Source organism: Lingula anatina, chromosome 2 (genome assembly GCF_051362555.1).
Source record: "Lingula anatina isolate TDL-2025a chromosome 2, LinAna3.0, whole genome shotgun sequence".
In the NCBI taxonomy this organism is placed as follows: Eukaryota; Metazoa; Brachiopoda; class Lingulata; order Lingulida; family Lingulidae; genus Lingula; species Lingula anatina.
The window spans coordinates 46,267,745-46,292,837 of NC_141768.1; the positions used below are offsets into that span (position 1 = coordinate 46,267,745).

Genomic DNA, 25,093 nt, shown 5'->3' on the forward strand with positions numbered 1-25,093 from the left:
ATCATATACTTCATATTACACTTTATTATTTTATATTTTATAAGTAATATGTTACAGTTTACAGAAAATGACTCCTCATTTCTTTCATACATAATAATAATAATAGTAACAAATAACATAAGGTTCAGATACATTCAAAAATTCATTCAGTCCATTTCAACAACTTAGATGACTGCAGTTTTGTTCTCAATTGACATTTTAAGAAAAATAATGTGAAAAATACAACAAATATTGCTAGTTGTAAAACTAATGAAAAGCATCAGGTCGATCTAAAAAGTTCTAAAGCAGATAAATACTGGGACTGCATGCCTTTTCTTATTATGTTAAATTTAAGGGATATATAAACCAGATCAGGTCTTGCTACAATTTTACAAAGTGAGATTCTTCCATCTAATGAAAAAGTCCTGAAAGGAAACGTACAATTATAAGAGTTATCATACTGTTTTAACTGGTATAAACATCCATTCATACAAAAAAAAAAAGAAAAAATTGCAATGATTTTTGAAGAAAAATTTTGGAAAATAATGTCCAATTTTACAAAGGTGAAATAACACTAGAATGGTAGGATTCTGTATTGCTGACCTATTTACAATTTTTAAAAAATGTCCTCTAACCCATATAATATCATTTAATATGATAGGACTTCATGTGAGATTACTGTAACTGTCCAAAAATTTGCTGGTAGAACTAACTCGAGTTGAAAATAATATTCTTGTGAGAACACTTTTGGATTCAACACTTACAACTATGGAACAAATTTAACTAAAGGGAGTGGTTATTTTCTACAAAACATATAAAGGATATATATAAAAATATAAAAAATAAGTATGTTTCAAAATCTCCAGATGCTCATCACTGCAAGTTTACTCTGAAGAAGGTTATTATTGCAGCATGTCTGGCAAGTTTTAGGCTTATGTATTTCTTTATGTTGTTGACTGAAAAGAAAACTTGCCCAAATGTTCAACAACTTGCAATGCCTTTACTCAGCCGAAAGCAATTTTCTTTACTCCCAGATACATGGCAAACTGCCATCTTTCTTAGCATGTCCCCTCCTCCCCCCTCTTATTATATATTGCACCAGCAAATAAGAAAGGAAAAAAACTACAGAAGGACCCTTAAACCCCCAAATCTGGCAATACTTTGTTCTGGGCACCCTCACTTCATACATTTATATGATCAAAATTTACAAAGTTAATGTTGAGCTCATTAATAAAAACTAATGTCAGTTAGTCAGTTAGAAGAGTTACCCTCTTCTATAGCACCATTTTTATATGCAAATTGAGTTGCCCAAATCCAGGACTGTCAAACACACACACACAAACAAAACACTAACGCTATCTATAATTTCCTCAGTAACAAGTAAGTGCACTGCATTTCTTGTTGATGTCTAGACCGATTTCTGTACACCCTCTATATAATTAAAACATTTGAACTGACAGGGAGAACATCTGTGACATTTCAACAGGTGGGGTTCCAACTGATACTCCAATAGTGCTTCTTCAAACTAATTCTCCCACCTTTGACAAAAAATGACAAATTAATTATTTATGTTACTACAGATCACATCCTCTTAAAAATAATGATATAAATAAAATCTAAAAATTAAAGCATTCTAACAATAGTACTGGTACTAAACATTGTAAGAAAATGAAGATGCCATTTCTTTTTGGTGGGAGAGGTGCATTTTAGGCAGTAAATAAATACCCCATTCAATAAACAGTGTTCTGAAGTTTCTTCTCACCCTTGCATAGAAAATGGCCATAAGATATAACTGGCAAAACTAGTGAATAATAAAATCCTAATCTACAGTGATGCTAGCATGTTAATCTCATTGTCATACTGATTTCCATTATTATCTATTATATACATATATTTATATGTATATGTATATATCTGTGTCATCTCTGTTCTTCTTGAAATAAGTGGAGAACAGCACTTGTCTATTTACATGCACATGCTTTTGTCTTTAAAGTGCAAAGAATACACACTTTTCATAACGCTTCAGTCATATCATACAAAGGTTGATACAATCTCATCAACCACTGCTATATTATTCATTCACTCATACTCAGCACGGAATCCATATATTGGCTAATATACTGCTTCAGTCCTTCTGACACTTATCTCAAGTTAAAATACTGAAGGAACTTCTTTCATAATAATGATAATAAATTACTTCAATCTTTACATGGTACCTGGACTGTAGAAGGTGATGTCTCAAAACAATGGACAAACCATCTAGTTGCTTGTAAAGGCAGCTTATGTTAATCTCATTACAAGGTGAAACAATGCATCTCAACAGAAACAAATTTTCTATCAAACAGAAACTACCAAAAATGCTGCCAGTGAAATGAAGGTAATCATTTACAGAAACATCCTAAAAAGTTGATTATAGAAAATGTAATATATGCAGGTTTAATACTGTCGAATCTTTTATAATTATAACTATTATCATTTGTTTATATAAACAACCACAAAGAAATGTTTGATCAGCAGGTTATAAAATAGAAAGCAATCTAACTTGACAAATGCTCAGATGCAAATTGTGACTATTTACATAAATACTTCTTAATATTATGCTTAAATTCTGAGCATTAAATAATCATTAGTCAAACTAGAAAAGATCTAGTTAACATACATATCCATAAACAAACTAATATATCTATATGTATGTACATATACATTTTCTATGCATGCATCTGCCCGATCTTTAAACTACTTGGTTCTATGTACATTATTGGACTAGTGGTTGCTTCTTAGGCAAGACCATATGCTGAAGTGTGAGCCAGCTGCTCCGAGCTAGACGAGTTCAGACCTCCGCTGCTCAGTTTCATTGGAAAAATTTGCCGCTGGGGCTGTGTCCCTCTCACCGGGGTGTCTTGGCGCGGTGTGCTGTACGACGTCATGACAGCAGACGAGGGCTCCGTCAGCAGTTTATAGTCTGCACATTTCATCTGGAAACACTGGCCATGCATTCCGCACTCCTGCATTTTCCGAAAAGCTTGCAGTTGTTTGTCCAGGTCGAAAGTCTCACTATGCCAACTAATAGGGCGGGCAGGAGACGGGGCCAGAAACTGAGGCTCACTATTAATGGCGTAACTGGCAGACAACCTCTTAGGGTCAGGGCCGTGATAGTGTTGGTGGGCCGAGGGGTTCAGGATGTCGCTACAGCTACCATGGCAGCTACAGTTTCCGCTTCTGCTGTTTGGCACCAGGGATTTGTCATTGCATAGTGCTTTGAGGAGAGGCAGCGACATGTGGTCAATCTGCTCACGGATTTGGTCGATGTCTGGATGCTGGGCCCCTTCTTCCCCTTCGGCAGTGTCATCATCTTCCTGGACTATCTCTGGGATCTGGAAGAACACAAACAAAACGTTACAGTAACCAACTGGAGGTGAAAGTAAAATTGGGGATAAAAACCCGATATACATCACAAACAAGATCAAGCCTGCTCATTTACACCAGAGGCTGCCTCAGTGGTGGCCTACTTTGAACCAAAATAAAAGCAGCCCACTTGAAATCTTAAACCCATACTTTATGACAAGACAGAAATGGATTTTCTGTGGACCATTATGATTTTATCTAATAATGAAGAAGACTACCATTTAGAAATACATTCGAACTGGAGTTCATTTGTAAAACTGGTCTTAATGGTGGAAAAAAAATTTACACCTGGGCAGCAAGTAAAAACTGACTAGACGCCAAAATATGTAGGAAATTGGATCAGGATTAGACAGAAAACAATCTCTTCCCAAAAGTTCTTACACAAATATTAATCAGCTTTTCTTAAGCCAATAATTAGTAATTTTCAATTTTCCTAAAATTTAAAAGTACTTACACCCAGTTTCTTTTCTGAAGCAGTAGCTTGTTTTGCTCTGTTTACTGCACCAAGCTGCTGCTGTTGTTGCTGCTGTTTTTTCTGCTGCTGCAATGATGTCAAATGCTGTTGCTGCTGCTGCTGCTGTTGTTGTTGTCCATTCCCAGGCATCATCTGTTGCCTATTCCCCTGTGGCAGCCTATCAGATGGGCTCTGCTGTTGCCGCCCTGGTTGTTGCACAGCCTGCTGCTGAGTTTTTGGCTTTGATACCGTAGGCAATTTCTGCTGTGTGACTCCTCCAGGGGCTAGGTTGTTCAGCATACTGGCAGGACCTTGATGGCTTGAAAGTTGCTGTTCTCCCACATGGCTCTGTGGCATGCCTGCATAAGGTCCATTGGACTGGGTAGGAGTGGCAGTCACCATCCTATGGCTCCCTAAAGCAGCACCCAATGGGCCTCTGGGCAATAGATTTCCACTGTAACCGCCTGTAGCAGGACCAGCATTGGCAGCACCCATAGTATTACCATTCCCACTGCCAATGACATTATATGAATGCCCCATTGGTTCTCCAGGCACAGTAGCATATTGCTTTGATACCCCACGTGGGCTGGCAGCAGTAGTGTGATCATTGGCAGTGTTGGAGGCATATGTGGCAGTGACCCCACCAACTGGCCCTGCTGGCACTGTGGCATACTGCCTGGGCACCCGGCCCTGGTGGGGGGCCTCCTCAAGACCTGTGGCAAACTGCTTGATGTTATTGTTCCCTGGTACTGTGGCATAGTGTTTTGTGACAACAGGCCTGCTGTGCGCCACACCACTGGCAATACTCACTGGCTTTACAGACAGGGCTGGGTTGGCCGACAGAGTGTACTGGGTATCCGGGGAGACAGTCACCGTTTTCTGTTCCATTACTTCACTGTAGCTGGGGAGATTGTTGTTCATGTGTCCATAGTCCACAGGCATGTAGTAGCTGGACATCTCCATGTTGGCAGGATGGGTGGCATAATAATACTGAGCTTTCTGAATTGCATCACTGGTCATTCCAGGATGACCTTGGACTTGGCCCACTGGATGACCTTGGACTTGACCCACAGGATGACCTTGAACTTGACCCATTTGATGGCCTTGACCCATAAGATGACCCTGACCTATTCCATTCACGTAAAACTGATTACCCTGATGGTTTTGCTGGCCTTGAACCTGGTGGTAATTCAACTGACCAGGATCTACATGTTGGACTATTTGAGTTTTATCAGCTTCGTGGCAGGGAAGATTTTCATACAAATGTTCCTGTCCATCATACCCATGTGAAGATGGTGACGAGGCAGTAAGTGTCGTCACAGTCCTCTGTTCCAGCACAGGGGCACTGGCAAATGTGACACTCTTCTGACTTCTTCCACTACTGTTTCTGGAGCTGGCCCCGCCCTGTGACGATGGCAAGGTTTCAGTTTGTAGGATTCCTTTACCAACACCAGCTCTGCTATTACCCTGCTCCCCTTCCCAACGTCCAGATCCTTGCCCTGACTGATCTCTTTTGGCACTTTGCAATAAAGCAGAAGAGGAAGGAGGAGGAGGAAGAGGAGGAGGGGACTCCCTATGTACATCAACAGCAGTGTTTCCTTGCACAGAGGCATTGGCAACAGTAGGGGTGGGGGTGCGGGTACTAATGGACGTAGTTGCAGAACTTCCTGAGCCACCAGGATGAGAACTAATGGGCACCTGTTGGCTAGTGACCACTGGTATTTCTGCTATACTGCTGGGATGAACACCGCAGTTGGTTGTGGCAGCACCTGTCCTATTGGGCTGCCCAGCCTGACTGACCAAAGGTACAGGTGCCCCATGTTCTGGACTGACCGGCACCGAGTAACCTCGTCCACTGTCACCTGACATTAACTGGAGCAGTCTGAGCCCTGAGAAAGATAGGTAATACTTATTGTCATCTACGCCTGTGAAAATAGTGCACTTTCCCCATATTTTCTCCATGATAATCATAATCACAATGATATATTTGTTATAAACATCTTCATATCATTTCTTGATTAAAGCAATATAAATTCAAGCAAATATTATCTTTGATTTATTTTGATTAAATGAACCTGTAAAAAGTTATTTATACAGAGCTGCAAATATTATATTGTCATCATTTAAAATTCCTCTATTCTTTGGTTGATATCAACATTAGATTTACTCTAGCATGCATATTTAGCCAAATACCAAACATATTAACTGGCTGAGGAAAATTCAAAATATTTCGGTCTGTGCCAAATTCATTATTAATCCGACTCGATTGTTGAATTTGGCTTAAAATTATTATTTGGCCAAATATTTATCCTAGACTGAGCCAAGCAGTAACTGTGCCAATTCTTACTTCTTCCGGATTCCTTGGATGCTATGGAGGAGGAACATGCCAAGCTGTCAATACTGGAGTGCGACTTCAAGTAGGAGTCCCTCTTGGAGGAGTCTGGGGCATTTTCACCCTCACGGTCCTCAACTGAAAAATATTTAACATATTGCAGTCTTTAAAAAGTTAACAATCATCAGCATTATTTTTAATATCAGTTACTTAGTTTGTTTAAATGTCCCAGATCCTAACTTTATTTGCATGCTGGCACAGGTGAACTACTGTGATATTTTCAGTGAGGCTTGCCTTAGACGGAAATTTGGTTTACAATTAATCAGTGGGAAACTTTGTCAAAGTCCAACATAAACTGAATACCTCCCTGTACTTGTCTTTATTTTCAATCACAGACCTTACTGCCCATAAAAGGTTTGTTGGAAAAGCACATTTTATAGTCTCTAGCATACTAAAGAAGAGGCAAAATTCCATAGTCATAAGTCTTTGTGGTTTCTGAGAATTAGAGGTAACAAAGTTTTGGGTGCAGTGGAGTTAAGGATGCAGTGGCTTCCAGTACATACAGTGATGAGACAATGAACAACTCTGGCCATATACCCATGGACTTTCTTCATTCCATTTCTGAACATACAATGCTTTGAAGATGGCACTGCGTTCTCCCCATGTGTATATATTATATCAACAGGATGAATTAGAATCTTAACAATCTGAATACATACCTTCACTGTCATCAAAGCTGATGTGCATCTTGTCGCTGACAATGCCAGAGGTCGTGTTGGAGCTGGTGTTGCTGATCACCGAGATTCTGGGGTCGCCCTTCTTTGGCAGTGTGGTGATGTTCTGGAGGGACATGTTACTGCTGATAGAGGCCTGCTCTTGTTCCCATGCCAAGTCTGAAGTATCGCTATAGATGTAGGACTCGCGGTAACTTCTGCGTTTATCTGAAAATATTGAGGAATACATTTTAGTGCCCATAATTACAGGAAAAATTTTTATACAAATACAAACAAACACGTGATGATGGAAGATTTGGTATTTTTTTCTAGATCAAATATAAATAAGTTCAGCATTTGGCCATAAATTAAAGGAAAAAATAAATTACACAATATAATTCAAGTGTTTTAAGTTCAAACTGTTTTAGGTTCAATAAACTAGTTCCCTTGGCCTGCATTTAATTAAGAAATAAAAAGCGAAGTAAGTTTGGTGTTTAAATCCCACCTTCAGCCTCCAGGTGTTGTATTTCGGCCAGTTTGGGCTGTATCGCCATTTGGAACATATGTGTGCTGCGACACAGCTGTAACAGGTACTTGGAGCGCTCATCGCTGCCAGTGTAGTAGGTGAACTTTCTCTGGTCTGGCACACCCACAGCACGAATCTCAAACTTCTTTTTCTGAAATAAATCACAGGCAAGATGGTATTAAAACTGTGATTATTGCACAATACTAGAAAGACGGGTTTAAATATATATATATATATATATATATATATATATATATATATATATATATACTGTACGCAATAACCCTTCCCACCAAGGTGTGCTTTTCATACCTTTTTGTGACCTAGTTTTTTCAAAACAATTTTCCTTGTAAAACCTTTCCCTCGCTTTCTTTTAGAAGTACACTTGACACTTAAACCCAATGACTTATCTTGCAAAACGAGTTTAGGGTAGACAAGCATATTCAAGTTTTGCCATAAAATCAGCATTCCATTTCCTCAAATTTTCTTACTTCCCGGTCTAGCTGTAAGTTGCCCAATTTCACATAATTTTAATGGCCATTACGTGCTTGTGGTTATTTATTAACTACCTGCTTGCAAAATGCATGAACAAGCCACTTTTTCAACATTTCTTGTACATTCTTGTACAAAAGAAAAACAATTTTGACTCATGAACAGAAAGAAAAGATGGATAATCAAATTTTTTTCAATCATCACAGACAGTGGCTGACTTAATAAGCTTATTCTTGGGAACACGCATCAAAAATCAAATATCGTCTGCTTGAGAGAAAAAAAAAAGAGAAAACTCTAGTTCAGCATACTGCAGTCTTAGCAGTGAAGCATTTTATCATTTTACTTATATGCTATAAACCCCGAATTGGAAGTCTTCCAGTTCACTCAGACAAACTGGGAATGCCAAATATATTATTTATCCCCCAAAGACTGCAGGCTAATTCTGGAGTTACGTGATGCAATAAATTGGGTTTCCATATCAATATCGAATGTCGTCTGCTTTTTTGAACTCAGGCTCAGCACTCAGCAGTCTTTTCAGGAAATTTATTTGTGTTATTTTCCTTCTGCGTAATGGTGCACTGCTGAGGTTAACCTCAGAATGTCGCCACCCTGCAGGTTCTGACTACTGTTTCACAGGAGCTGTTGGAAAAATGAACCAATATCTGCCCCAATGAGGAAAGAGAACAGACAACATTATATATTTTTTTTCTGACAGAAAGGGATGGCCCATGTGTATGCTCTCCAGACAGGAGTTCAGACCTTAGTGAACAATGCACTAGCCGAGGCGCTGGAAGACATTTTTGTGGTCTTTGAAAGATATGAATCCCAGACAAGTACATTTTTCAAAAAAAAAAATAAATAAAAAATATATATATATATAAATAAAATAAATAAATAATAAAAATAATCAAATAAAAGGGGGGAAATGAAATAGGAGACCAAAGAGCCTTAAGAACGATTTCTTCTGAAACACCGAATTGCACAGTCATGTTATATCATTTTACTTCTGATGCAGACGACTATGTTTGCACGACCTTTCTTTGTTAACCCCAGTGCTTCTAAATATTTAGTCACCTGGGTTACATCCACAAAGTCAGCTATATACTAAGCACTTTCTTTCCCCACAACCCTAGTTCATTTACTTGAACTGGCTAGTAATATTTCTGTTCTTCTATCTCAGGTCAAAATATCCCTAGTCTCATGTAGTAAGAAAAAAAAAAATTCCATCAATTAGATTTAACGGTGAGCCCAAGTCTGATCCCATATAACACACAATGCTGATCTTGACGCTAGAATCTACCACAAAAATTCCCACACAAAATAAATTAAAAGGGTGTGTTTTTTTTCTGCACACATGTTCCAGTGGCCCTGTTCTATGGCCAACAACAGAAAGTGATTAGTTTATGGGAACATGGCAATTTGGTCTGATACACCCAAAACAGTAGTGAGGCAAACTCAATTAGAGTTCTGAGCTACACATGACTGTGAGGCTTACAAAATCCATTGCTATTACAAAGAGAAATTCAACAGACAGATTAAGTAACACAAATGTATATTGACACCTCTTCTTTAACAAAATACTCTTCATTGTTGAAAACTGTCATGGAATGGTGCCATATTTTCACGAATGAGTAATAATGATATCTTGATCTTAGTAGAAGAAAATCATTATATTTTATTTTTAAAAAAACATTGCCAATTAAACATTGATGTGGTCTATGAATGCCGCAAGAGTTGGGAAATGGTAATTTTATCATTATGTAACAATTGTCCCAGAGTAAGACCAAAGTTTGCCTTTATTTAACATTCCTCCCCCCCCCCCCCGACCCCCATGCTCCTAACAGCTGAAAGCTGACCTCGTCTATTTGAGAAGAGCAGAAAAAAAAGGCTCCAATTTTAGTTGATATATTGAAGTTAAATAAGAGCCACACACCTGACATACCTGCACATCCCCACCTTGAGAATCAACCTCCAACCATGTTTAGAAAGGTGTGAATTACATGGCTCCAAGATCTAGGCTAATTCACTCAATGCCTTACTGAGCAGCACTTTTTTCTTGTTCAGCTAGCATATCTTAAATGTTACTAAAGCTTGTGATATAAATGATTTTTTTTCTAATACTTAAAATGAAAAATGACCTATTTTAAAGGTCACAAATAGTTCTTACTTAACACTGAAGGAATTTCCTTTTTCCCTTGCCACTTAGAGTGAAAAATGTAGATTTATGTGCAATAGTATTTTTCTGACATATCTATTGTTATAACACACTCCTTTCTTTTGGGGGATTTGAGAAACTTAGAATATATACTTTTTTTTTTAATAATTGGATATATCATTATAAGCCAGTCACAGTATTTCTCCCCATTTTTCTTAAACCCCCTCCAGTTTAAAACTCCTCAAATCTCAAGAAAATGTAAAAAAAAAAAAAAAAAGGCAACTGAACCTCACAAATCAAAATGAAAAGTGTGAAAAGAAAAACAAAATGTTTTCCAAACACCTCTGCCTGGTAAGCCATGTCATTCTCACGAACATCTCATTAACATTAACATTGTTCGCTTTTTTAAATTTCCAAGACAGACTTTTTTAGTACAAATATGTGGTTTTACTTGAAAACATATAGGCTCTGTTCTCACAACTTTTAGATCGATCTATCACTGCGGGGAGTCTCACTAGATTACTGTCAGATAATCCCCCTTAAGTGTCCGTCCCCGCCTACTACAAGCTTTAAGGGGTAATTAACTTTCGTGTCCGCCCGGCTGACAGCTATTTAGCGTGAACCCCCAGGGAGTTAGGTCGATCCAATGTAGGTCGATCTAATCTATGAGAATGGGGTGATAGATTAATATCAAAAGTAACATTTCAATGAGACTCACCTCAAAATAAAGTTTCCCAATATTAGGCCATTGAAAACTTGTTAACATGCTTTTTAGACCCTTTTCATCTTCCTGTAAATATAAAATGCAAACTGTTACTATTTGTCTCATGTTTCTTTGACATAAAAACAGCCTATTCATTTTAAAAAAGATGACTTAAGAAATCAAAAACCTTAAAAAACACCAATCAAAATTTTATTACTCTTGCATTCAATAAATTCAATCTCAAGGAGGTCTTTTCAGAGTTAGTGCAACAAAAGACAACTATTTACCATTTTACACCAATATCATAGTGACACGCAGAAAATTTCTTCACCATTTCAAAAATTATTCTATAATTCTCATAGTACAGCATGCAAATTACACATGATCACCTACCTCATAAATTTCAATCCCTTTTGCACAGATTCCAAGCCAAATCGAACCTGGATCTTCATTTTTTCTTTTTTTCAGTCGATAAAAGTGTAAATTGTGTGCTGCGGGTGATACGGAGGATTCTTTGACAAAGTGCAGCTGAGCTTCGGACTTGGTCATCCCTCGCAGGTCTCGATGGATTGATGGCATGTGTTCTACTATATACTCTAAACCCCTTTTATCCAAGACCTGTGAGTAAATGCAGAATAATTAATGAAGAGTCTGAGTTTATAAAATTAAAGGGATAAGAATAACATGAATATAGAAATGTTTTACTTAATTACAAAGGAGTTAACACTAATCTACATACAAGGTAAAATTATTGTTTTTTTTATTGTTATGTAGATTAGCATTACTTGGATGCAGGTTATAATATCATCATCAACAACAACAAAACATTTTACAAAACAGTTAATATCATCATCTTTCTCTATCAGAGCAAATCAAATACTGACCCACGCAGGAAAATATGCCCTCGGGTCAAAATACTGTCCACTGTGTTTACGTCCCAGAAAGTTCCCAAGATCGGCCTGCAGAGCGTACGAGGCAAGAAGAAAGCACCGCTCCTCTGTACATAGCTGGCAGTAGTGGTTGAAGTTTTCTCTAAGCTGAAGATAGTAGTGATGACGACATATCCTTTCCCTGTGAAAAATAATTAAAACACATGATAGATTTTTGTACTACAGTGTGGAAGGTATAAGAGATGACAATATACCCTTTGCCAGTGAAAGAAAAGAAAATACAAGGTACAAAGAATACATTCAATCCACATATCATATACTGGTATAAAGGACTAAATAATCAAACACCTACCTTAGTAAAAGTTCATGATCTACATAGAATTGCACTTTGAAATACAGTGTGAATGCTGGCTTGCCGCTGCTGTCACAGCCCTGAGAAAGAAAATTTTCATAAAAAAGAATTCAAACAGAAGAAAAATCAATTACAAGTGAAGTATAATTACTCTCCCTAAATTTGTCCAAACTGATAAAAGTAAGTCAAGTTAACTTTATATTACAAAAGGAAAAAATCTAATAGTGACCAGAAGTTGTCATGTTATGGAAATTCCATTTACTTTCACAGCCTTTGGCAAATAGCATGCCACATTTAACGATTTTTACTATACAAATTACAGCATTAAAAAACCCATCTACTCCTACAAACAACACTTTCAAGCTAAAAGAAAAATCCAACCCAGCTTAAACACACAAATTTGCCCAGGTTGGATTTGGAGGTCTGTCAAGTAACAAATAATGTCAAAGATAGCATTGCGGTATGCTATTCACTATAGAAAGAAAGAGGGGCAAAATATTTTCCAATTTACAAAACCAATTTTTCTCCTTTTTCAAAGCTGGCAGTATGCGATGCCTTCTTCTCAGTTTCAGACAAGCCCGTGAAAGAATGGGTATCTCTTGTATAAATACAAACTCTTTCGAACCCAGTGGCCCTTAACAAACCCACGTTTAATGCTCGGCAGGAGAGGCTGTGAGATCAGTTTCAATATTTCTATTCAACTCTTAATGAAAACATACACTGATCTGATTGTATCTAAAGGATACTGGGGGAGTTGAGAGAAAAACGATATTACATCCATTTCAGCTTGATTAAACTGAGACTCTGTCAAAGTAGAAGTTAAACTTTCTGAATCATTTTCTCAATTGATACTGGGGCTCATTTTGCATTTTAGAGACCTCAGGTTGAAAACAAGATTCATTTTTCAATAAATCTAGAGTTTACAGTGATCTTACATAAAAAAACGCCATGCATTAGGAAAGAAAAATTATCAGCTGCCTTGCTGAATCAGTAAATGATGTAGCTGCTACAGCAAAAATGACATTAACATTTATCAAAAATGGGCAGGAAACTTCCACTCTTAACAATGAAATATCTCCACAGCACCCAACATCCTAGGTCAAGTTTGACTTTAACTAGAGAACCCCTGAGATGGCAGTGCAACATGTAATCTAATCAACCTGCCATTGTTCTGCTGAAACAGAACACTTTGAGCCAAGACTGTTCCAGAAGTTTTGTCTTCCTGTGGAGTTAACCTTTGCTTTCCTGTAACCAATAATACAGGGTTATTTACTGTTCTGCCAATAAAACACTGAGCAATATCTCACCAAAACCAAAAGGAAACTAAATACTCACATTCCCAGACTTCCAGCATTTTGGAGTATATTTGGTTAATTTGCACTCAGGGTCTAAGAAATGAAATTCCCCATCTGGAAAATAGAAAATGACTTGATTTACAAACTTTTTTCACATGGCATTTAATTCACAAATGCACTCGATACCTTTCTTAACTATAACTACAAGCTCTACATAACAAGTCACTGGACCACCACTACTGCAGGTCATCTTTACAAATGTGGAGGAAAAAGTAATTGCAGCAAATTAAATTACAACACGCTCAATTTCATGCAAAAAAAAAAAAATTCTTATAGCGCCAAGTATCTTTAACAACATACTTTTTGTATTTGGCATTGATCGAAGTTTTTAACTTGGTACTTAAATTCTGTATGTTAGCTTCCTTCAAGGATAGATCAGTATATGGTCTCAATATTAAGCATGCAAAAAATAAAAAAAAAATCGTACTATCTTAACCAATTCAAGATGAAAATCTGGACCTTAGCTCTCTGCTCATCAGGTGCGTTCACAAAAGGAATAATTTAAACCAGTCGCAGGCTCACTTATAACACTGACCAAATTTACAAATTTCTATATTAAGAAATCAACTTGTCCAGTAATGGCAAAAAATCTATTCCTAGTCTAAGTCAATCCAGCTGTGAACGCAACCAAGTTTAAGTATAATCCAGTATAAATATCCAAGTTACAATTCCAACATCTCAGATTCCTGCCCATGAGGCCCCTGCTACTTATAAAAATATGCCACCTCACAAATTATATGGCAGCAGTCGCAAAGGGCCGCCCACGTGCAAAAACAGCAGAGATAACGCCGGCAAGTGGAAACCCACCTATTAGTTGAGCCAATCCAAAGTATTCATTTTCTCTTAGACTGAGGTACTCACAAACTTGGTTGAAGACATCTTGCACTTTACCCTTAGGCTGGAAAAAAAAAGACGAGTATTTAAATGTGTAAATGGAACTGAATTGCCATAATTCTAAAAATATTAATAAATAAAGAAAAAAAGAAATAATCACAAAACAGCTAAAAAATATCAAAAGCAAATAAATATACAGTGATAAAATCATTTACGAGATTTAAAAAAATTTTACAATCAAAATATCTTTTTTATCATTTTAATACATGTATAAAAAATTGAGGAAGAAAAATCAAATGGAATCCCCCCTCCAAATTTCATGCACTTATAAATCTAAATCATACCTCAGCATACATTTATCATTTTAATTCTTTAATAAAAATGGGGAGGGAGGGGGGGTAAAGTGGAACTTTTTGTACTAAATTTCAATTGAATTATTAAATCTAAATCATACCTCAACATAAATTTCTAATTCTTCTTTATTTAATAGCACCATGTTTAATAATTTAATTATTGTGGGGATGAAGTGGAATTTTCTGCACTAAATTTCACACAATTATTAAATTATTAAATCTAAATCATACCTCGACATATATTTCTAATTCTTCTTTATTTAATAGCACCACATTGACCACCTTCTTCCCAGCCCCAGGCCCGCTGCTCTGGTTGGTGCGAAATGATTGCCTCATTATCTCCAACACCAACACCGTGACAGGAAGATCTGAAAAATTTCAACATCAAAATATAAAGTTTTGTAATTTCATTTCATTAAAGTTTTTTTTGAACACAAAACATGATAAGGAAAACATTCAATAAAACTCACTTTTGAAAACTTATTATCAAGAAATTAAAAACCTTTTGAGAAATAAAGTTTTGAACTTGGGAAAGATATTCCCAACTTATAACAGCATACATACAATAATCTTTTCAAAACTTCTGACAAAATTTTTGATCAATCTTAACATAAAAAACATCTATGTAACAAAAGCCAAGGAACTGCACAATAACTGATGCATAAAATTCCTCTTAAATAATCACTGCAAAAAATGAAGAAAAAAAAAATCTGGAAAAAGTCCAATACTACTGATCAACCTTTCAAGCACCTGCCTGCATGGACTGATCTCAAACAAATCCTAGATATCAAATTCTACCCATTCCTGCTATTGAATGGGAATAATAATGAAACAGGCTGAATTTTCCCATCCCCCCTAAAAAAAAACAGCAAACATGTAAGCCATAGCACAAGTATCAGTACTCCAGTGTATGTGTTGACCCGATTTTTAAATCAATGACACATGCCAACTTGGGCTACACTTTCCACGGGCTGGTGAAATGCAATACCCAAATTCTCCTCCAGTATTTGAAAAGTCTTTGTTCCCCCTGTTCAATCACACAGCTGTGGCGATCCAAATTACACATATCTAATTATTAGCCTGACAGTTATCCTTGTTGCTTTTCAAATGTGAGCAATCTCCATCTTTTCAATATTCCCTGCACTAGTGGACGCCTGGAATGCTATTTGTCATTTCAAACCCCATAAAATATTCTTCTAGCTCAAATAAAACTCTCCTGAGGGGCTGATAATTAAAATACACATAAACATGCCTTAAACAAATGATTGTTAGCATCTAGTCCAAAGATGAAATAACAAACTGATTCATTTCAACCTAATTTTCAAACTGCACAAAAATAGGAACTTAGTCTCTTTTTTTTCCCTTAATTTAGTAAATTGTATTAAAGTCCAATCTATTTCACAGGCTGAAGCAGAATGAGATTTCAATCAACACAATTTCTCAAATCTTAAAATCTCTTAGATATTGGTATGGACTGTTGGAAATAATCCATCGCTTCTGAAGTTCTTGAAGTAAGATACTAATCTGATTATTACTTTACAACATTTCCACTTCATTTGGGCCATGGCATGTGCTACAGCAGAAGGTACAAAAGGAAAACCGTGGACCAATCACTCCTACCCCTTATCTCTGTATAACTGTTTCCCCTCACTAAAATTTCAAATATTCTCACATTTCAAAGCCACCTTCAGATAAAACCTCCGTTCAGTTCATGATTGCTTTGTGATAGTATCAGCGTGGACATAAACAGCAAATCTTTTGAATTAATTCCAACAAACAGGGACAACAAGAGTGCTGAAAAGGGGCTGACCATATCTGTAAATTCTTTTCATTATCATTTCATTTGATCTCATCATTTCTTCAGGATTTAATATTCCAGTCTTTCTCCTTTGAAATCAGTATTTTCTCCTTTCCTAAAACCATTAAGACATTAGGCAGCGATAGTCTTATCTGTCGGTACCTCATTAAGTCCTCTCATATTAAATGATCAAGGTCTTCCTGTTTTTCCTCTAAATAATTATATACCTTAATACCCCATTTGCCGTCCCTCTCTCCTGAAGAGTCATGTGACCGCCCACATTTCATGACAACACACCTTGCCAACCTGCCCGTCTTTTTGCTCCAATGGTCACGGAATGTTAAGCGTCCACTCTTAGATGCCGCAAACAGATAAGATGCTGTTCCATATGCACATTATAGACTACCCAACAGGGCCCTGTATATGTGTGGGTATGTGCCGGTCCACATGGGGGCTTGCCATAAGGCATGTACACCTATCCCAGCCCCCTCTGACTTCTCAAGCTGGTGTGTAATAAAGGAAGGGTTGACTGAGGAATTTCAGGGCCCAGGTTTTAATTATGCCAATTATGTGAGACATTAAGTCATATGATGCATTTGATAATACATGTGACATACTGTTAACATTATGGAATGGATTTTGCCAGCTATCTATTCCAAAAATTTGACAAGCCACTCCTCTCATCTTTTGAGGTTCAAAAACTGCCTTCCAGTAGTAATTTAGCACTTCTTACATAAAACTCCAATGTCAATGTCACAGATATCTATAGGTCTTTAAAACATAACTTCTACTATGATTTCACAGTTTAAGACAATGGACACAAAAATGTTTGTCACATTGAAATTAAATACTTCAATTAAACACTTCTTATATAATACTAGTACATAACATTTACTATAGTTCTATTCTGAACAAGTATTTTATTTTATTATTTAGACAGTTGCAGGGGGGGGGGAGCTTGAAGGAAAACTTCATATTTTTCCATAAAAATTCAATACAGTCATATTCCTAAAATAGGTCCAATGCCGTGACTCTTCTGATGACAACATGCAGGGAGAACTATTCAAGTATTTGACCCATTCATGTTTCCAGCAATTACAACCCGCAATGGCCACCCTGATACACATCTACATTACCAACTGACTTTGTTCCCCCTACATTCATCTATAACTCTAAGTATTTCTCAACAATACCGCAAATGTCAAACAATCTTTGTAGAGAGAAATACTGTGACCGTACAAAAGAAGCAAACTGTTATTCAAGACAACTACCAACGTGTCCTTTTCCCAGTTAATATAGGTAGACCATTCTTCAGTGAGTTAAAGTGACCATCCCTTGGACCAAAGTTATGTTAAGAATGTGACCCTGTACACAGACCTGGTAAACACCAGGCAGTGTAACAGTCAATAACCTTTCCTCCTTCTTCGATGTGCTCCATTGAAAAATGACTAACGTGTATTCACGTGCAAATAACCCCGGATAACCTTATCTTTTGGTTATTTTAAGAGTTTATTATAAATAGAAAGAATGTTGGTATTAGCATAGAATTCCTATAAGACAAAAGTGCTTTCAAGGACCACTTTATGTGGGCAACCTAAAAATAGTTTGCATATAATATTACACAATGCACTTTAATATATAGGCTTCTATATAGAACAAGTGCAAAACAACTACCCTATTTTGATAACTTCATAAATTTAAATCACAACCTTGAATTAAAAAAACAAAAATGCAGTGGTTGTTTTTAAAAAAATTAACGCAGACATGTCTACATCTTAAGACGGTAAAACACGCACCTGAATAAACCGCCCAAGGACGGACATGGACCAAAGGACTTAAGGCACACACCTTTTGTACAACATGTAACACAGAGAGTCAATGAATACAATTCCATTCAAAGTGGATGGATACCTATCTGATAAATGGTCTGAGCTGGAACTGTCATATGTCTGTCTTTTATCAGGACCACTTAAACATAACATTTAAAAGCCCAATAGGCTTAATGTCGTCATGATGAAGAGTTAAATAGGACACTAAAAGTTTTCTTCGCTTGAAAACCTACAAAGCCTCTAAAAATGGGCCATATATTTATTATAATGAGAAGTCAAGACGAGAGTTCTTTATGCTCTTTACGGGAGTTATTTTGTCAGGAAGAAAAAGCTAAAATGTCAAAATTCTTATATTTACAAAATAAAACAAAGATTCCAAAAAGGGCAATAAAATTATTAACATGAGACTGATCATTTCTCCTATAAAAAGCACTCCTTACATTATGTTTTACAGCAAAATAAAATCTAAATCCAAAAGCCTTCTCTACATCAAAATCCACTAAGAATCTAAAAATGGCAACAGATTTCTCATAATGAGGAGTCCAGATAGGCTAGCCAAGAACACTCTTTATATTACACTGTTATTCCCCTATCCTCGCCCCCACTGTCTGGTATGCAAAGAACAGATGGGCCATCAAGAACAGCTGACTCCTCCACACATACACAATGACTTAGGACCTGTCTGCCCCCCTGTCATAAAGCTCTAGTCTAAATACATTCTACTGAATTTACATGAAACAGCAAATATACATAGGCCATGTCTCTCCCTTTCTATCCTAGGAATGTACTTTACAATGTAGCTGTGTAACATTATGTAATTGTGGATTTACAGCCCCTGATCCTGGATTAATTGTTTGATTAGGCAGTTAATCTATGGGGCAGGTGGCAGATGAATCGTCTTTGTTCACTCTGACTTGAGGCACACTCCTGGTACTCTCTTACACACTCCTGCTACTCTCTTAGACGAGGCTCTGGACAATGAAATATGCCATACAGCAGATGACCAATTTTTCTTAAATGAAATCAGGAACTTTATAACATTAGGAGGGCAGATAGGATGTGTTACCAAGTGCAGATATTTCATGTATTTTATCACTGCTTCAGCGGTGTATTTGTCAGATGTCTATGATCAGATATCTTCTAATTCTTCTGTTATATATTACTTGTGTGACTATAAAATTCAAATAAACTTTTAGTTTCCCTCATCTCTTAAACAAATATATTGATCACAAACATAACACAATTTATAAAGCTTGCTTTGATCAAAAGCTATATCAAAATGTGGAATTTGGGGGCTACATTGCTCAGTCACTCTCAGCTGAACCACAGCTTGCTCTTTAAACAGGTTACAAAAACAATTTTCCATAAATGTCCATAAAACAGTCATAAAAATGAAGAAGAAGAATTTCATCCTACGGGCATGAGTACACACTTGAAATGTTATTGTGTAACCTAAAACATGAACAAGCGCCGCGTGTTGCTTTCAACTGAGTCTCAGCCAAGCCACATGCTCTCCTTTCGGACACTTACATAAAAGAACTAGAGAAAAAAAGTTGATGAAAACTTTCAAACTTAAATGAACCCATGATAATCTAGTGGAGGTTTCATTAAATGAAATATCATGATTGTTTCATTATACAGAGCAAAAATGGCTAATGTTTTAGACCCAAGAGTTAGTCCAGGGCTATAAGTAGAATATTACCATTTTGGTTGAGATGAGACCAACTTTCAGTTTAGTTTCCTCTGTGAAACTGGTCCCCTGGTAAGTAAAAGCTATTAATATAAACTTTTATCAGGACGCTAAAAGTATATCAAGACGCCTAACTTTTATTTGACTACACAACAACTGTAGAAGTATTATTCAATGATAAAAGCTTAAAACCTACAGCAGCAATTCACATAACTGTAATTCACAGAAGTAATAAACTTCAACTGAACTGCACTCTTAACTGGGGTAAACTCCATAGTGTCTGGTTCTGGGAAAGACACCCACTTCTGTTGGAAATTACAGGTGGCAGTTGGTTGTTTTTACTTGCAATTCTACCAAATGCCCTCAATTCTTCATGGGTTAAGCTACAGTTGTAAATTCGGAGAATGTGATTAGGGCACATCATGCCAGCTTAACTTTCATCCAAGCCAAATGTCAGGATAGAAAAAAAGTTTTCCTGCTTATAGCTTAGCTGCCTTAACTAAGAAGTTTTTTTCTTTTTGCCCAGTAGCCAGATTCACTAATGGCTTGACTCTTTCATCTCTTCAATTGAGAAAAAGAGCTATAAATTCCGTTCATGCATCTCCAATTGAAAAAAAAAAAACTACAGCAAAGATTTTTCTCTAAAACAAATCTGTATTGAATAAGATACAAACAGACATCTTTTTATCAGCTTCAAATGCTTTTTATACAAGTTACCTAAAATTTAATCCACTTATTCCTCCATGAAAAGTCAATCTGAACATTTATGCTAAATTTTTCAACCACATAAAATATGTTCTCTTTTTATGGTCATTTTTTTCTTTTTACAGAAAATCATGACTTCAAACAGTTTTCATTTGCCCTTATGCCCTCCAATCAAGACTTACATTTCAGCAAACAATCATGTTTATGTGTTCAGACACTAATTTTTCAGCTAAACATAAATAGCATCTTCTTCCCAATTTATCACACATCTTGAGGTTGTATTTGACTATAAAGGAAACAGTTGTCTTAAAATACAAATTCTGACAAATGGCGAGAGATAAAATCGGGAGCTATCAGCCAACATAGAACTCCTTGCCTTAATCCATTTGTCACGCCTGATGTTGTCATTCTGGTCAGAAACATGTAGTAAACAACACAAACACTCAGCTTATAGCACATACCTTCATACTTAACAAATTCTATAAAGTGCTTTTCAGGCTGGAGATTAAAAGAAAACTTGTATGAAGCAATCACTTGATTGCAATCTAATATTTTAGAATAAAGTAGTCCAAAACATGAATAGTGGATGAAAGTAATTACTAATATTTACAAGTGAGCAAGGGGGGGGGGGGGAGAGGCAGAACAATACAATGTATCCATTCTACACTATGAACTAAAACTGTATGGATAAAAACTGTTCTGAATAAAAACCAACCAAGGTCTTTCTTTAATGTTTAGTCTAGCCAGTTAAGACAGCCTCATTCACTGGGCTACATACACTCCTCCTAGTCATGCAGAATCATAAACACTCTTTCAGCACTACCACCACTAACACTAACCCAGTAACACTGCTGCAGGTTAACACATGTGACAGTGTTTCTTAAATGAAAAAATCTGTTTAAGTTGATGGAGTATGTTAAAAGAATACCTAAATTATAGCTGTAGTGATGCTGAGATGGGCAGTAAAATGGGCCTGTCCACCCATCAAACTGACCCAGTGGCTATTCCACTCATCTTATCATCCATCTAGAAGAGAAATGAGTAATTATCGGACAATGGAATGCTTGCTATCTCTACTGCCCATCATTGACCCTAAGTTCTTTATCACTATTATGAGATAGGAAACATGGGTGTTTTAAATAGTGTAATTACGTCCTGACCAACATCCTTCCAGGTTCCTGAAATTCCTGAGTATTTATCAAACATGTGCCTCCCAAGTTCACTTCATTATTCTTGGCCTTCATTGCCTTGTGTTAATACACACACTAAGTGCACTTATGTCAACTCTAATGGCCTGTAAGATATGTCCCACATGAAGAACTGTGCCCATTTTTTAAAGGAAAAAAGGGTACTTCATTCTGCATAACATGTACTAGTACTTTCTTCATTTGTCTTAGATTTCAAAAAGTCACTGCAGCAACATTACTAGGGAGAACCCAAGTCACTCCCTCTCTATAATCACACAGACATTAAAAACAAATTTAAAAACATTTCAAGTTTTACAATTAATTAAAATAGGGGTAATACATTCACTGTCTAAAGCAGCAGAATTAATATGAAATGTTGTAACTCGGCAGTTTATGAAACTGACCTATGCTCTACAACTCCTTTTCCTCCAACTAAAAACAATATGGATATCTATAATACTAAATATGTTATCCTTGAGAAGCAATGTCTAAACAGAATAACAGAAACTTACAAGAGATGAGAGAGAGAGAGAGAGAGAGAGAGAGAGAGATGCTTACTTCTCTCCTTAAACTTTCTCTTCCATAGGCTTTCCTCTTCCTCTTGCCTGTGTACTCAGCCCATGATCACAGGTTCTCTCCATTCATTTCTGTTCCTGAAGACCATACAATACAGAGGGTTAACACATTGGTAATAAAGTTCAAAGGACAGAGATTTGATATATAATCCTTTTGTTTTACACAATGTAGATACCTTTCCAACTGTACAAACCCAGAGTGCAATCCTCCGTGGTTCCTAGTAGAAAAGGTCAAGAATTTATTCTGAAAAAAAGGGAGTGCTGGTGTAGGGGCAGCTTAAATAAAATTAAATCAGGTCAATATGTCACAATGATTTACTTTTAAGTACTTTAAAAATAAGCATTCGGATTTTTTTTCTCTGTCATTCGGTCAGACACATCATGGTATTTCATGTCCATATCATTTTCAATTATTTGTTAGCCCCTTGCCTGGTGTCCACTGACATCTTTTGTCCACCCTTTTTCTTTGTGACAGATAAACTGCACTGTCCAAACAGCAAGTATATGCCTAATTGGATTGACCAGGTCAACCACTGACATTCTTCTTCCTAAACCGATCTGTACAAGAAATGAGGCACTTCCTTAACACTGTGGAATGCAGTGCAGGTATCTCACCCACTATAAACATATAAATGGACCACTCAATTATAATATATATAAATGTAAAAATATGAAAAGTTCTCGTGTTATGATTCAAGCTGACACCTGTTTTCATAAGCCAGACACCAACACTTAAGGTTGAAGATAAGACTATCTTGATAAATAATCTTTTACATATGCTATATACATATTAAATGGCTGAGTATATTATTGTATTAAGTTATTACTTCATTCCTGTGGTTAAAGGGTTAATCAGACCGTCTGAGTGTGTTATAATGTCACCTGGCATTTTAACATTTTAAAGGACACGTGTGAAATGTCCATCTTTAATTTGTCATGTTAAAGAAACTTTTTGTGCTAAATTCAATGTTTTAAAGAATTTATTTGAAACAAATCAAGTTCAAGAAATATGCACCGTCAAAATTGTGTGGAGAGACCTAATACTGCATGACGACTGAATAAAAAAAACTTTTTAAGTTAAAGATTTTCTTTTTCAATATCTGATGGATATACTTATGATGGTAATTATTTTCTCACTAAATCAAGTGGAATATAAAACCTGAATATAGTATTAGTCTCTTTGCCTTTTTAAAGGAACAAAAGATATGATTACAATGAAAGTTTATAAATCCAGCTATATCATATGTAATTTTTTCCGACTTGTCAAAAAGCAGGGCAAATTATCCAAATTTATCATCCACTCAGCTGGATAACCAGCCACATGTCCAGAAAAAACTCCAAACCAAATAATTTTAACAGCTCAATCTTCATATGACACATCGCCCAGTTATTTCTGTGGTATATATATATTACCACCAACTGTATTAGCCGCAGTGTCATAGTGAAAACATATTTTACTAAGGAGTAAGCCTACATTTGTTACCATTATTTGTTTACATTAGCCAGTTTCAGTGAGCCATACCAATGGTTTAAGAAAGAGGAATGAGCCACCATTCAATGTCTTAAGCTTGACCTGATCAATTCAGTATTTTGATATAATGCTTGCGGGGGCTTTGTTTGCTGTTTCACGTGGGCGGCTGGTATGCTTTTGCCCAGGGAATCAGATTTACAAACAGGAAGAAGGCAACTTCTTTTTCAAGAACTGAATTATCTCTTACCTAGCCTGTGTTTTTTAAGTTCATATATGTTCTCAGTAAGACTTAGTTCAACTATGAAAGGATACAAACTGAATCTCATAGGCATTCAACTATTGTTGAGGATATGTCAATTTATGACTAATGTTATTACCATTTCAATGTCACTCATAGGAATGACATGGTATGCGGAACAGATTTCCAATATGCATTATTTGTAATACTAAAGTAAGGTTCATGAATCAAAATAAATGAGAAATGATTGTATTTGTATATACGAATAGTTCAAATAGTATTTAATAAATAATCCAACAAACATGCAGCACATTTCGACACATAAAAATATTACACATCAAATTATATCATTAACACTTTTCAATGTCATGACCAAAATATTGCAATGACCATTTTAAAAGACCAAACATGATCATGTTTAAACAAAGCCAATGACAAACGCACGGCTGATTAAATGCATCAGTGAATTTGTTGGCAACACTTCACAAAGAAGACTGCGCGTCAACAGCGTCAATGGTAAATTTGAAGTCATTTTCCACTTTCGTTCCTTATAAAAACACCTGCCAATACCCTACCATTAACAAATAAATTTCACGCGTTTTAAAACAAAGACGAGAAACATAACTACTCAAACTTCGATACTAAATTTTGCACAGCGACTAGAGCAAGTGTCTCATATTTCAATGAAGCAGAAGCCGACTTGTGAGTGACTTTTGAAAACTCTAAGACATTTTTCTCTATTAAACACAATATTGAAGCACGACAAATATACACTTACCCTTGGAACTACCCTTCCTATGTTCAGATCTTCTAATATCGTCTGTTACATCCAAATTTATGACTACGGTGTAGATAAAATCCACTGAAATTCTTGAAATTCCAACCTCAATACAGAACACAAGTCGCGTAGCCTCGCTTTGAAACTAGGCTACACTCTGCCCTAACCTCTAACACATACAATATATTTAATATGGATTAAGTTTACTCAAGGCAGAATTTATATTCATTTTGACACAATCAAAAGCAAATAAATATATTTTCTACAATTATTATATAA

At 36.3% G+C, this 25,093-nt stretch overlaps 1 protein-coding gene across 4 annotated transcripts; it reads right to left on the reverse strand.

Annotated features, from left to right (window-relative positions):
* Positions 1-4: 4 nt before the first annotated feature.
* On the reverse strand, positions 5-25,001 carry LOC106161825 (uncharacterized). 4 transcript variants are annotated; one of them, XM_013538854.3, is made up of 14 exons: positions 24,815-25,001; positions 22,311-22,405; positions 14,775-14,911; positions 14,164-14,254; positions 13,337-13,410; positions 12,002-12,081; positions 11,644-11,830; positions 11,153-11,377; positions 10,775-10,846; positions 7,389-7,560; positions 6,890-7,111; positions 6,186-6,308; positions 3,839-5,727; positions 5-3,353 (listed from the first exon to the last, which is right to left on the reverse strand). In XM_013538854.3, exons 3-14 carry the CDS (start codon positions 14,877-14,879, stop codon positions 2,757-2,759), a joined length of 3,837 nt encoding a protein of 1,278 aa, XP_013394308.2. In that variant the 5' UTR covers positions 14,880-14,911; positions 22,311-22,405; positions 24,815-25,001; the 3' UTR covers positions 5-2,756. The 4 variants fall into 4 exon arrangements, with proteins under 4 accessions (XP_013394308.2, XP_086862077.1, XP_086862076.1 ...); XM_087005951.1 differs by lacking the exons at positions 22,311-22,405; positions 24,815-25,001 and adding an exon at positions 21,494-22,036; XM_087005950.1 differs by lacking the exons at positions 22,311-22,405; positions 24,815-25,001 and adding an exon at positions 16,639-17,069.
* Between the last annotated feature and the right edge of the window lie 92 nt (positions 25,002-25,093).